The sequence below is a fragment of the Oncorhynchus tshawytscha genome, linkage group LG09 (assembly GCF_018296145.1).
Source record: "Oncorhynchus tshawytscha isolate Ot180627B linkage group LG09, Otsh_v2.0, whole genome shotgun sequence".
Lineage (NCBI taxonomy): Eukaryota > Metazoa > Chordata > Actinopteri > Salmoniformes > Salmonidae > Oncorhynchus > Oncorhynchus tshawytscha.
Window position 1 is genome coordinate 42,437,066 of NC_056437.1, and position 14,435 is coordinate 42,451,500.

Sequence of the window (14,435 nt, forward strand, 5' to 3'; positions counted from 1 at the left end):
TCTGTAGAAAACTTGCAACTGTATCAACGAGCCTATTCTGGGCCCTCAAGTCCCTCACCAGTGAGCTTGGAGCAGACAGCTGTTTTGTGTAAAGTTTCCACTGGATATCTGGGATCATAACTCATATTTTGCTCTTTCACAACAAGGCTTGGTGATTGTCGAGGTCGGGAGAGTGTTGGAAAGATTTTTTAAATACTGTGAAGAACTATCATTTGCAATGGATGTTAAAAAAAATTGGACTTCATTGCCTTACTGTGGGAATGACTGAGAAGCTCAGTTTATGAGTGATGGACTTGGTGAGTTAAGACAATCAGAAATCAGACTTCTCCAAATGGACACTTTCCTACATTTGCCTGCAGCAGACCAAGTACTTGTATGTGTGCGTGCTCCCTCAAAATGACTAGGACAGAGAACCCAGACGACAGAGCCAAACAGGCAGGATATAACCCCACCCACTTTGCCAAAGTACAGCCCCCACACCACTAGAGGGATATCTTCAACCACCAATTTACCATCCTGAACAAGGCCGAGTATAGCCCACGAAGATCTCCCCCACGGCATAACCCAAGGGGGGGCACCAACCCGGACAGAAAGATCACGTCAGTGACTCAACCCACTCAAGTGACGCACCCCTCTGAGGGACGGCATGGAAGAGCACCAGTAACTCAGCCCCTGTAATAGGGTTAGAGGCAGAGAATCCCAGTGGAGAGAGGGGAACCGGCCAGGCAGAGACAGAAAGGGCTGTTCGTTGCTCCATGTGCCTTTCCGTTCACCTTCACACTTCTGGGCCAGACTAAACTCAATCATAGGACCTACTGAAGGGATGAGTCTTCAATAAATACTTAAAGGTTGAGACCGAGGCTGCGTCTCTCATATGGATAGGCAGACCATTCCATGAAAATGGAGCTCTATAGGTGAAAGCCCTGCCTCCAGCTGTTTGCTTAGAAATTCTATGGTCAATAAGGGGGCCTGCGTCTTGTGACCATAGCTTACGTGTAGGTATGTACGGCAGGATCAAATCTGAAAGATAGGTAGGAGAAAGCCCATGTAATGCTTTGTAGGTTAGCAGTAAAACCTTGAAATTAGCCCTTGCCTTAACAGGAAGCCAGTGTAGGGAGGCTAGCAGTAGAGTAATATGATCAAATATGATTAAAGACCAGAGTAATTATATCAATTTGGTAAAACATCAATTTACTTCAGGGAAAGCCAGCATCTGAAACGTGGACTCACCCACTTTCCTTTTCAATTTGCAAATGGCTGAAACCAGAGATCTGTATATAATGACGAGATGCTCATGTCTCTGCCCTAACAATAGGAGTAGTTGCCCCGAAGGCGGGAAGGCAGGCGACAAGTTTACGTCTGCGTATTAAGCCCATAGAAATGCATTGGGCTTATTCTGGACAGATTTAGGCTAGTGAGCCCTCTTGGTCACCTCTTCCTCTCTGCTGAAACTATCTCACTGAAGAAAGCACCTGAGCGAGCGATACATGGCTCCTCTGTTTTACTATATCTAGCCCATGGATCTGATGCTGTCTGGACGGAAATAGTATGACATGCCATATTTTGTTTGTCCAGACAGCATCAGATACATGGTCTACCCATGCTGAGACAGAGTGAGCGGTTTATAATCGCTCCGATGCGATATCTGAGATTTATGAGTGTCGGCACGCGTCTCGCTCAAATAAATGATCAACATTTGAAGGTTTTGGTAAGGTTTTGGTAGGGCGAGCCAGGCCCCCCTAAATCCCACCCGTAACGCAGGCCCTGGTCACAGGTTTGTGGAGAATTTCACAATTGCGGTAATAATCTGCGCAGAATGTCATTGAGCACTTGCACCATGTACTTTCATGTAATCTCAACTGCAATGCAGGTAAATTGATGAAGCACAGTGATAACACATTTATCTGTTGTATAAATAAACATATCGGACATTGTATTCCCATTTGACTTTTGCTGTTCTTTAAATTGGTTGAAGGCACAGTGATAGACATTTGGGTGACAACTAAACCAAAACTATGACATTGTTTTTCAATTGGAATTTAGTTCTGCGTCTAGATGGTTGAAAGCATTGCTATAACACATTGAAAATTCAAACTTTTGGATTTATTTTTGAGTGGGTGAATATAGGTTGTAATGTTATTGATAAACATCTCAACCAAATATGACCTAAATATCCACATTGAAATGACTTGGTGTGCCCAGTGATAAGGATCAGTCTCAAAGACAGATTAGTTCTGGACTAGAAAACTCTTTCAGCTGAGAAAACTGGTTCTGGGTGTTATATTTGGATCCATTTCAGTACCTTTTCATATTTTGTAATTCCGCACTTAATCATGTAATCCATATACTGCATGTCTTTCCCCCATTTTTGTATGCAATAATCTTCACAACCCATAGACGGCAGGAGTGAATGCAAACTGCAATGTTATATTTAGGCCACAGGGTGGGGACATAAGAAAAAGATTGTTTAGATTTCTCTCCCTTTCCATGAACAAAATCATGCACGTATGACAAGTTAAGGCCCATAATGTTGCAGGCCTTCACACCTTCATTGTTACTCATCTGGTCTGAGATATTGGTTATTGGATCATACAGGTGTAATGCTTTCTCCAGGTGGTAAAATAAATCATACGCCTTTACAACCATTCATCGTTTTATTAAAAATAGGTATGAGTATTTTCAATATACATACAAGTTGAAGAAACTTAAACACTCGACATAGTGGTCTATGTTTGAGCATAAATACATACATTAGCACAGCAGCCATCAGTGTGTCTTCTTACATTATCAGTTAGAACTAATCGATTACTACTAGTATTTATTAGATGTTCCGTGATATTCAATGTTATCATTTTGTGTTCCTGTTTTGTAATTCTATCCCTGTGTTACATAATGCATATACATTACAGTATCACAAAAGGCCAGTCTTGAATATTGTTTCATATTTTTCCATCTTTAAAACAGCAAAAGCATTTGCCATTGAATACCACTACACATACAAGCATGTTATTTTGAGTCTGAGCTAGTCTCCCACACAGCAAAAATTGTCTGTGCGCATATTTTTTTTCTTTTTCTGTGCGCATACATTTCTTACATCAAATCAAATAACATTTTATTGGTCGCATACACATGTTTATCAGATGTTATTGCAGGTGTAGAGAAATGCTTGTGTTCCTAGCTCCAACAGTGTCTCTCTGCTCCAGTGTACTGGCAATAGCTATTCTCCAGTGATATAGAAGTTGAGGATAGGCGTAGAAGGAAAACCATATGCTTCATTTAAGCTGTTCTATTCAAATCCAGCCATTAATATGAACCAGTCCTCAGATTTAAAGTGACACAAACCTCCACTTCATATGTAATGGGTAGTCTTGTGTGCCACGCTTTGTTTCTTGGATGTGCTACAAGTATCTTGTTCATAACCTAGCAGAACACCATTACCTTGCTACACACAGACATGTCTGAATAGAGCAATCAAGACTAAGGGTAAAAATTGGACAGTAGAGTTTTGCCAAAGTAAATGCTTTCAAAGAAGTCCAGATTGACTCAAGGGTAGTTTGATCAGTGACATAGCCAAAATCACTTTGTAATTGTTTTTTGCCTTGTATCTTTTATGTATGAAACACAAGTGCCTCATCTTAGACTCATATTATGTGACACCTTTTGGGTCTATATGCATGAATATATTGGTCATCAGTTTGGGATGTTGACAAGTTGAAATCTCTTTGGTTTTGTATCCAGTCCGTCACATACGATTCAATGAATAGCCTCAAGTACAATCGAAAGAATTTCCTTGTGGAGAGCAACCAAAAATCATTACAACTCAATGGTGGAACCATAGTGGTTATATATCTTAGTCGATAAATTCAAATGTAATTGACAAAATGTGTCAAATTGTATTTTATACTATAAGCTATTCCTATGCGGTAAAATAGTCATGTTTTAAGCGCTGTGTCTAAAGAGCGTCGGCATGAAGTTTTATACAAGGTACATGAAAAGGTAACGGTTACCTAGGATTTAGAAAATGTTGCAGAAAATGTCATTCGCGTATGCCCAGTCTTTTCTTCTTTCTTAATTGCATGTGGCTAGACAGGTATTCAGCAGTAGTCCACCATATTTGAGAATATAAATAATAATATATGCAAATTTGGTTTGAAGCACAGGGCGGCAGGTAACCTAGCGCTTAGAGCGTTCAAATACCCCAGCCAACAAGGTGAAAATCTGTCAATGTGCCCTTGAGCAAGGCACATTACCCTAATTTGCTCCAGGGGTGCCGTACTACTATTGCTGACCCTGTAAAACACATTTCACTGCACCTATCCGTTTATGTGACAATTAAACATATATATTTATTTTAAATGGTCGTAATCTACAGTTGTCATATCGATAAAATCTGCACGAAATGCATAAAGTAAAACATCAGTGGGATACACACATTGACTGTTCTTGCTGTAATACACAGGCAACACACATGCATTGACCAGTGGGTATCATGACATCTTGTCCCCGTTTTTAAAGTGATGTCATAGAATGGCCTTCATAGGACGTGGTAGATCGAGTAAATACAATCTCGAAAAAAGTTGCATTGGAAAACTTTGTAAAAAATACATTGATTGATAGTACAATAATAATTTAAAAAAAGATACTGCACAAATGTATGAAATCCAGATCTATGCATCCTTCGCATACAAACTGAGTATAAAAAGTGTAAAAAAAAAAAAATAAAGTACTTCCATATACTTAATTAAATAAAACTGCCTTATGTAGCAACTCAGTCCATCTCATCATCTCTCTGGAGGTCTTACTAATAATCTCACTGCATTTTGACCGGGTCAAATGCCCCAGCTTCTCGAAGGCCAATTCAAGCTTTAATGCTCGAGTTAGACATATCTTAGTGGCAGTTGAATATTTTCCTTTTGAAAATCTATGTGAGTAAGTACAGCGTTGAAGGGTAAAGGTACAATGCACCATAGCAGACTGGTGTTACACCAGCGAACCAGCCTGGTTCTGAGCTGGCACCATGATGGGCACACCTCCCATGCGGGAGATGTTGGACGCAGTCACAATGGTGGGCAGAGGTGGTGGGCGTGGGGAAGCAGGTGCTGCCTGGGGCTGGGTATAGGACTGTGGGTGCTTGGTTCTTGGCATGGGGCTACCGTTGGCACTGGATGCTGCAGAATTAGCCGGTTGACCTCGGGGCAGGGGTGTAGCCACGTTGTAGCCGTAGTCCGGCACGGCGTGGCCTTTGGTGGAGGATCCATGGCGTGGTCCAGCGCGGTAGCCAGAGACGCTGCCTGTGGCTGTGATGATGGAGGCTGTGTCAGAGGGAGGGCGTTGGGGATAATGCTGGAGGTGGTGGTTGTGGTGGTGCTGGGACGAGGGCTCCCTCTGGTGGGGCCTGTTGGCAGTGGTGGTGATTGAGGAGAGTGTGCCGTTCTTGGAAACCACGTCCGATCCTGAGCCGGCGCTCTTGGCCCACGAGATGCGCTTGGGCGCCTGAGCGTCCTCCCTGGGGATGAAGAGGGGAAAAAGAGAGGAGGGAAAGAGAGAGGGAGTGAGGGAGAAGGGGTGAGAGACTGGCTGACATGCATTTGGGCACATGAACGCATGCAACACAGCAATATTGTGAAAGGGAGTCTAACTTGATGTCGTTGGCCCGGTCCTCTTCATAGTCTCTCTTTCGCCTCAGAAGGTAGATGAGGAAGAGGATGATGAATATGAAGACCAACACAGAGCCCACCGTGGCTCCAGCAATCATCCCTGCGTTAGTTGCTGGGGAAACACACACACACACACACACATTTGCACTACAGATCTGTGGAATAGTACCTTCACTCTCCAGGGTAAATAACAAGAGCCTTTGTGGTTGAAATGATAATTAAAAACTACGGTAGCATCATGTTTTTGTACATTAGTTCTGTTTTTACATGAACTCCACTCAGCTTTCTTCCCCCAACAGTGCAAGAACAGCAGCCTGTGACTGTTCAGTGTTTTTAAAGGACTAGGCAGAGAGTTGACTTCTTTGTGGAAGCATAAAGACACAAAGAACATACATACAAAAAAGGCTATTAAACCTCATTAAATTTCAATGAATTGATTTAACAGAACAGCATCCCTGCATGATAGCCTTTTCCACCAAATTGATGTTTCCTTTAAAAAAAAGCTTTATTGCATCTAAGTCAACCAGACCACTTTTTTAGGAAATAAACTTTAGTGGGTCCTAGATGAGAGAGAGAGATGAGTTAGCTACCTAGTGCAGGAATTTCAACAACAAAACCTATATATATATATATATATTTTTTTTTTTAAATACACGTGAAACATGCATTACACCCTTTTTAGAGGAATGCACATTTAAGTGAAGGGCAGTGCATCAGTCCTGATTAAAATTCATTCTTAATTACTTGCTCTGGGTATCTGCATGCTCTGGTTTTCTAAGCCATTTCACGTAGCAGGAGTCAACAATATTAGGAAGCACATTTCTCTACATTCTGACTGGTCCATATAGTGTGTCATGTGGGTACTTCAGTACGTACAGGTAATGACCTCCAGGTTGATGTAGCAGCTGTCATTGCCAGCTGTGTTGCTGGCCGTACAAACGTACTTCCCCGACATGCTGCTGCTCAAGTTGCTCAGCTTCAGCGTGCCCGTTTTTTCATCTGTAACGTGCGCGCACACACACACACACAAAAATATAAACTTATACAGTGTCCATATTAGGACAGCATTGTCAGTCCTGCTGTGCATTGGTGCACCGTGCATTGGTCATATGAAATTCCTCATCATTAAATCACTACTAACCAGAAAATAAAAATGGACCAAACAATGTGGGATACCTATGTAATTATTGTATACCATAAAGGAGAGGAAATAATTGATCTAACAAATGGGAACACTGACTATGAGTTTGGAATAGAGATTCAAACGAGTGCATTTGAGCAGAGTCAAATGAGGATTCAACCTCATCTGTGCTTTAATCTAGTTCCAAATAGATTAGCCGCTAAATCTCCAAGTCAAAACCAAAACAGAACAGAACAATGACACAGGCATACCAAAATAAACTCAGATGTTTATTCACCATCCTTTTGATTGCCTGTGCCATTTTACATTAAGTGTCCTTAAATCCACATAGATAAATGGTAGCCACATGCGCATGTAGTGTATTACTAAGTACAGATTGAAATAACTCACAATTGTTATAACTGGATGTGGTTACATTGTCATTACCTAGCACCTGTAAATTTGTGACACATCATGTAAAGTGAGACCTGATTGTCTCAATTCACATTTCACTTTCCAAAACCCTTTGCCTTTGCCCTTTGCCACTATTTGTCACGTGCGCCGAATACAACAGGTGTATACCTTACAGTGAAATGCTTACTTACAGGTTCAAGTAGTACAAAAAAGGTGTTAGGTGAACAATACGTAAGTAAAGAAATAAATAAAACAGTAAAAAGGCAGGCTATATACAGTAGTGAGGCTACATACAGACACCGGTTAGTCAGTCTGATTGAGGTAGTATATACATGTAGATATGGTTAAAGTGTCTATGCATATATGATGCACAGAGTAGCTGTATATTTAAAAATTTAAAAAAAAGAGGGGTTGGTGGGTGGGACACAACGCAGATAGCCCGGTTAGCCAATGTGTGGGAGCACTGGTTGGTCGGCCCAATTGAGGTAGTATGTACATTAATGTATGTGACTATGCATATATGATAAACAGAGAGTAGCAGCAGCGTAAAAAGAGGGTTGGGGGGAGGCACACAATGCATGTAGCCACTTGATTACCTGTTCAGGAGTCTTATGGCTTGGGGGTAAAAACTGTTGAGAAGCATTTTTTGTCCTAGACTTGGCACTACGGTACCGCTTGCCATGCGGTAGTAGAGAGAACAGTCTGTGACTGGGGTCTTTGACAATTTTTAGGGCCTTCCTCTGACACCGCCTGGTGTAGAAGTCCTGGATGGCAGGCAGGTTAACGCACTACCCTCTGTAGTACCTTGCGGTCAGAGGCCGAGCAATTGCCGTACCAGGCTAGTGCTGCAACCAGTCGATGTTGCAGCTGTAGAACCTTTTGAGGATCTCAGGACCCATGACAAATCTTTTTAGTTTCCTGAGGGGGAATAGGATTTGTCGTGCCCTCTTCACGACTGTCTTGGTGTGTTTGAACCATTCTAGTTTGTTGTTGATGTGGACACCAATGAACTTGAAGCGCTCAACCTGCTCCACTACAGCCCCGTCGATGAGAATGGGGGCGTGCTCGGTCCTCAATTTCCTGTAGTCCACAATCATCTCAGTCTTGGTTACATTGAGGGATATGTTGTTATTCTGGCACCACCTGGCCAGGTTGACCTTCTCCCTACAGGCTGTCTCGTTGTTGTCGGTGATCAGGCCTACCACTGTTGTGTCATCTGAAAAAAAACTTGTTGTTGGAGTCGTGCCTGGCCATGCAGTCGTGGGTGAACAGGGAGTACAGGAGGGGACTGAGCATGCACCCCTGTGGAGCTCCAGTGTTGAGGATCAGCGTGGCAGATGTGTTGCTACCTACCCTCAACACCTGTGGGCGGCCTGTCAGGAAGTCCAGGATCCAGTTGCAGAGGGAGTCCCAGGATCCTTAGCTTAGTGATGAGCTGAGGGTACTATGGGTGTTGAACGCTGAGCTGTAGTCAATGAACAGCATTATCACATACAGTGCCTTGCGAAAGTATTCGGCCCCCTTGAACTTTGCGGCCTTTTGCCACATTTCAGGCTTCAAAGATAAAGATATAAAACTGTATTTTTTTGTGAAGAATCAACAACAAGTGGGACACAATCATGAAGTGGAATGACATTTATTGGATATTTCAAACTTTTTTAACAAATCAAAAATTTAAAAATTGGGCGTGCAAAATTATTCAGCCCCTTTACTTTCAGTGCAGCAAACTCTCTCCAGAAGTGCAGTGAGGATCTCTGAATGATCCAATGTTGACCTAAATGACTAATGATGATAAATGCAATCCACCTGTGTGTAATCAAGTCTCCGTATAAATGCACCTGCACTGTAATAGTCTCAGAGGTCCGTTAAAAGCACAGAGAGCATCATGAAGAACAAGGAACACACCAGGCAGGTCCGAGATACTGTTGTGAAGAAGTTTAAAGCCGGATTTGCATACAAAAAGATTTTCCAAGCTTTAAACATCCCAAGGAGCACTGTGCAAGCGATAATATTGAAATGGAAGGAGTATCAGACCACTGCAAATCTACCAAGACCTGGCCGTCCCTCTAAACTTTCAGCTCATACAAGGAGAAGACTGATCAGGGATGCAGCCAAGAGGCCCATGATCACTCTGGATGAACTGCAGAGATCTACAGCTGAGGTGGGAGACTCTGTCCATAGGACAACAATCAGTCGTATATTGCACAAATCTGGCCTTTATGGAAGAGTGGCAAGAAGAAAGCCATTTCTTAAAGATATCCATAAAAAGTGTTGTTTAAAGTTTGCCACAAGCCACCTGGGAGACACACCAAACATGTGGAAGAAGGTGCTCTGGTCAGATGAAACCAAAATGGAACTTTTTGGCAACAATGCAAAACGTTATGTTTGGCGTAAAAGCAACACAGCTCATCACCCTGAACACAACATCCCCACTGTCAAACATGGTGGTGGCAGCATCATGGTTTGGGCCTGCTTTTCTTCAGCAGGGACAGGGAAGATGGTTAAAATTGATGGGAAGATGGATGGAGCCAAATACAGGACCATTCTGGAAGAAAACCTGATGGAGTCTGCAAAAGACCTGAGACTGGGACTGAGATTTGTCTTCCAACAAGACAATGATCCAAAACATTAAGCAAAATCTACAATGGAATGGTTCAAAAATAAACATATCCAGGTGTTAGAATGGCCAAGTCAAAGTCCAGACCTGAATCCAATCGAGAATCTGTGGAAAGAACTGAAAACTGCTGTTCACAAATGCTCTCCATCCAACCTCACTGAGCTCGAGCTGTTTTGCAAGGAGGAATGGGAAAAAATTTCAGTCTCTCGATGTGCAAAACTGAGAGAGACATACCCCAAGCAACTTACAGCTGTAATCACAGCAATAGGTGGCGCTACAAAGTATTAACTTAAGGGGGCTGAATAATTTTACACGCCCAATTTTTCAGTTTTTGATTTGTTAAAAAAGTTTGAAATATCCAATAAATGTCGTTCCACTTCATGATTGTGTCCCACTTGTTGTTGATTCTTCACAAAACAATACAGTTTTATATCTTTATGTTTGAAGCCTGAAATGTGGCAAAAGGTCGCAAAATTCAAGGGGGCCGAATACTTTCGCAAGGCACTGTAAGTGTTCCTTTTGTCTGGGTGGGAAAGGACAGTGTGGAGTGCAATAGAGATTGCATCATCTGTGGATCAGTTTGGGCGGTATGCAAATTGGAGTGGGTCTAGGGTTTCTGGGATAATGGTGTTGATGTGAGCCATTACCAACCTTTCAAAGCACTTCATTGCTATGGACGTGAGTGCTACGGTCTGTAGTCATTTAGGCATGTTGCCTTTGTGTTCTTGGGCACAGGGACTATGGTGGTCTGCTTGAAACATGTTGGTATTACAGACTCAATTACGGACATGTTGAAAATGTCAGTGGAGAAACCTGCCAGTTGGTCAGCACATGCCCGGAGCACACGTCCTGGTAATCGGTCTGGCCCCGCATCCTTGTGTATGTTGATCTGTTTAAAGGTCTTACTCATGTAGGCTACGGAGAACGTGATCACAGTTGATCACAGTTGAACAGCCGATACTCTCATGCATGCCTCAGTGTTACTTGCCTCGTAACGAGCATAGAAGTGATTTAGCTCGTCTGGTATGCTCGTGTCACTGGGCAGCTCACAGCTGTGCTTCCCTTTGTAGTCTGTTATAGTTTGCAAGCCCTGCCACATAAGACAAGCGTTGGAGCCGGTGTAGTATGATTCAATCTTAGCCCTGTATTGACGCTTTGCCTGTTTGATGATTCGTCACAGGGCATAGCAGGATTTCTTGTAAGCTTCCGGGTTAGAGTCCCGCACCTTGAAAGCGGCAGCTCTACCCTTTAGCTCAGTGCGAATGTTGCCTGTAATCCATGGCTTCTGGTTGGGGTATGTACGTACAGTCACTGTGGGGACGACGTCCTCGATGCACTTATTGATAAAGCCAGTGACTGATGTGGTGTACTCCTCAATGCCATCGGAAGAATCCCGGAACATGTTCCAGTCTGTGATAACAAAATATTCCTGTAGTTTAGCATCGGCTTCATCTGACTACTTTTTTGTAGACCAAGTCACTGGTGCTTCTTGCTTTAATTTTTGCTTCTAAGCAGGAATCAGGAGGATAGATTTGTGGTCGGATGAACCAAATGGAGGATGAGGGAGAGCTTTGTATGTGTTTTTGTGTGTGGAGTACAGGTGATCTAGAATTTATTTCACTCTGGTTGCACATTTAACATGTTGATAGAAATTTGGTAGAACTGATTTAAGTTTCCCTGCATTAAAGTCTCCGGCCACTAGGAGCGCCGCCCCTGGGTGAGTGGTTTCCCGTTAGCTTATTTCCTTATACAGTCATGGCCAAAAGTTGATGAAATCACAAATATTAATTTCCAGAAAGTTTGCTGCTTCAGTGTCTTTAGATATTTTTGTCAGATGTTGCTATGAAATACTGAAGTATAATTACAAGTGTCAAAGGGTTTTATTGACAATTACATGAAGTTGATGCAAAGAGTCAATATTTGCAGTGTTAACCCTTCTTTTTCAAGACCTCTGCAATCTGCCCTGGCATGCTGTCAATTAACTTCTGGGCCACATCCTGACGGACGGCAGCCCATTCTTGCATAATCAATGCTTGGAGTTTGTCAGAATTTGTGGGGTTTTGTTTGTCCACCCGCCTCTTGAGGATTGACCACAAGTTTTCAATGGGATTAAAGTCGGGGGAGTTTCCTGTCCATGGACCCAAAATGTTGATGTTTTGTTCCCCGAGCCACTTAGTTATCACTTTTGCCTTATGGCAAGGTGCTCCATCATGCTGGAAAAGGCATTGTTCGTCACCAAACTGTTCCTGGATGGTAGGGAGAAGTTGCTCTTGGAGGATGTGTTGGTGCCATTATTTATGACTGTGTTCTTAGGAAAAATTGTGAGTGAGCCCAATCCCTTGGCTGAGAAGCAACCACACACATGAATGGTCTCAGGATGCTTTACTGTTGGCATGACACAGGACTGATGGTAGCGCTCACCTTGTCTTTTCCTGACAAGCTTTTTTCCAGATGCCCCAAACAATCGGAAAGGGGATTCATCAGAGAAAATGACTTTACTCAAGTCCTCAGCAGTCCAATCCCTGTACTTTTGCAGAGTATCAGTCTGTCCCTGATGTTTTATCAGTCTGTACCTGGAGAGAAGTGGCTTCTTGGCTGCTCTTCTTGACACCAGGCCAACCTCCAAAAGTCTTCGCCTCATCATGTCAGTGATTCTCTTGTTAACACAGGTGTTAACTGGTCCTTTTGTGGCAGGGCTGAAATGCAGTAGAAATGTTTTTTGGGGGGATTCAGTTAATTTGCATGGCAAAGAGGGACTTTGCAATTAATTGCAATTCATCTGATCACTCTTCATAACTTTCTGGAGTATATGCAAATTGCCATCATACAAACTAAGGCAGCAGACTGAAAATTAATGTGTCATTCTCAAAACTTTTGGCCACGACTGTACAGCTGACTGAGTGTGGTCTTAGTGCCAGCATCCGTCTGTGGTGGTAAATCAACAGCCACAAAAAGTATGGCTGAAAATGCTCTAGGCAAGTAGTATGGCCTGCAATTTATCACAATATTCTCTACTTCAGGTAAGCAAAATCTAGAGAGTTCCTTAGATTTTATGCACCAGCTGTTTACAAATATGCACAGACCGCCCCCCATCGTCTTACCGGAGTGTGCTGTTCTATCTTGCCGTTGCAGTGTAAATCCATCTAGCTGAATATCCATGTCGTCATTCAGCCACGATTCCGTGAAACATAGGATATTACAGTTTTTGATGTCCCATTGGTAGGATATTCATGATCGTACCTCGTCTAATTTATTGTCCAATGATTGCACGTTTGCGAGTAGTATTGATGGTAATGGCAGCTTTCCCAGTTGCCTTCTCCGGGTCCTGACCAGGCATCCGGCTCTTTGTCCTCGTAGAAAAAAATCTTTGTCTAATCCGAGGTGAGTAATCGCTGTCCTGATATCCAGAAGCCCTTTTTTGCCATAAGATACGGTTGCAGAAACATTATGTCCAAAATAAGTTGCGAAAACCCCCCACATAATAGCACAATTGGTTGGGCGCCCGTAAAACTGCTGCCATTTCATCCAGCGCCATTTTGTTTTTACATTTGCTTATTGTATATACAGTACTTTTCTAATCCAGAGTAACTCACATTAGGTGCTTACAATAACTTGGCTGAACTACATACTATTACAGTACTCTCAAAGTTCTAATTCTCATAAAATTGTAGAAATAGAGCATGCTCTAGTTGAAATATAGGACTACAATAAATACACTATTTCATAGTAACCCCCCAAATATTCTTAGGATGTTGGTTAATAAAGCTAGACCACCACGTTCCAGATGTCAGGCATTTACTCACTGAGCATGGGCGAGAAGAAGACCTCGGACGGGGGGCTAGTCTTCTTCCACTTATACATTGGGATGGGCTTTCCTGACTTGGACTTGCAGCTCAGTGTGACGTTGCCCTTCAGAACTGGCTTCCCTGACAGAGAGCACTCTGGGACAGCAGGAGGGACTGAGACATAGGAGAGAGGTTAAATAGATAGTTAGTTGACCATTTGTGATGAGATGCTGAGTTACAGTATTTGAATAATAGATTAAATAATGTTTAGGATTTAGGGTAGTGGCAAACTGACCAAGTTTTGTATTAAGATACATGCAGGAACATGTGTGTGCGCATGTACTATATGTGGGTATAACTGCAAGTGCAGCACATCTGTAAGTGTGCGTGCACCTGTGTGCACCCCTTCCCCTTTTACACATTCGTTACGTTACAGATATATTCTAAAATTGATTTTTTTTTAAATTAAAAATATATTTTTTATTTCCTCACCAATCTACACACACACACACACACACACACACACACAGAGAATCGCAAAGCAAAGCCACCCAGAAATGTATACACACACACACAGGTAAATTTACATACCGGTCAAAATTTGGACACACCTACTCATTCCAACTACTCATTTTCTTTATGCTTTACTATTGTCTACATTGTAGAATAAAAGTGAAGACATCAAAACTATGAAATAACACATATGGAATCATGTAGTAACCAATCATGTTGGTAATATATTTTATATTTTAGATACTTAAGTAGCCACCCTTTGCCTTGATGACATCTTTGCACACTCTTGGCATTCTCTCAACCAGCTTCATTAGGTAGTCATCTGGAAT

At 42.4% G+C, this 14,435-nt stretch overlaps 1 protein-coding gene across 2 annotated transcripts in view; it reads right to left on the minus strand.

Annotated features, from left to right (window-relative positions):
- Positions 1-2,640: 2,640 nt before the first annotated feature.
- Positions 2,641-14,435, minus strand: part of esama (endothelial cell adhesion molecule a) — a 68,561-nt gene continuing 56,766 nt past the window's right edge. For both annotated transcript variants that reach the window (XM_024432011.2, XM_024432012.2), the window contains exons 4-7: positions 13,612-13,767; positions 6,534-6,656; positions 5,640-5,769; positions 2,641-5,506 (exon numbers count right to left, since the gene is read on the minus strand). In XM_024432011.2, the coding sequence (XP_024287779.1) occupies positions 4,981-5,506; positions 5,640-5,769; positions 6,534-6,656; positions 13,612-13,767 (935 nt within the window). In that variant the 3' untranslated portion in view covers positions 2,641-4,980. The remainder of the gene's footprint in view (positions 5,507-5,639; positions 5,770-6,533; positions 6,657-13,611; positions 13,768-14,435) is intronic.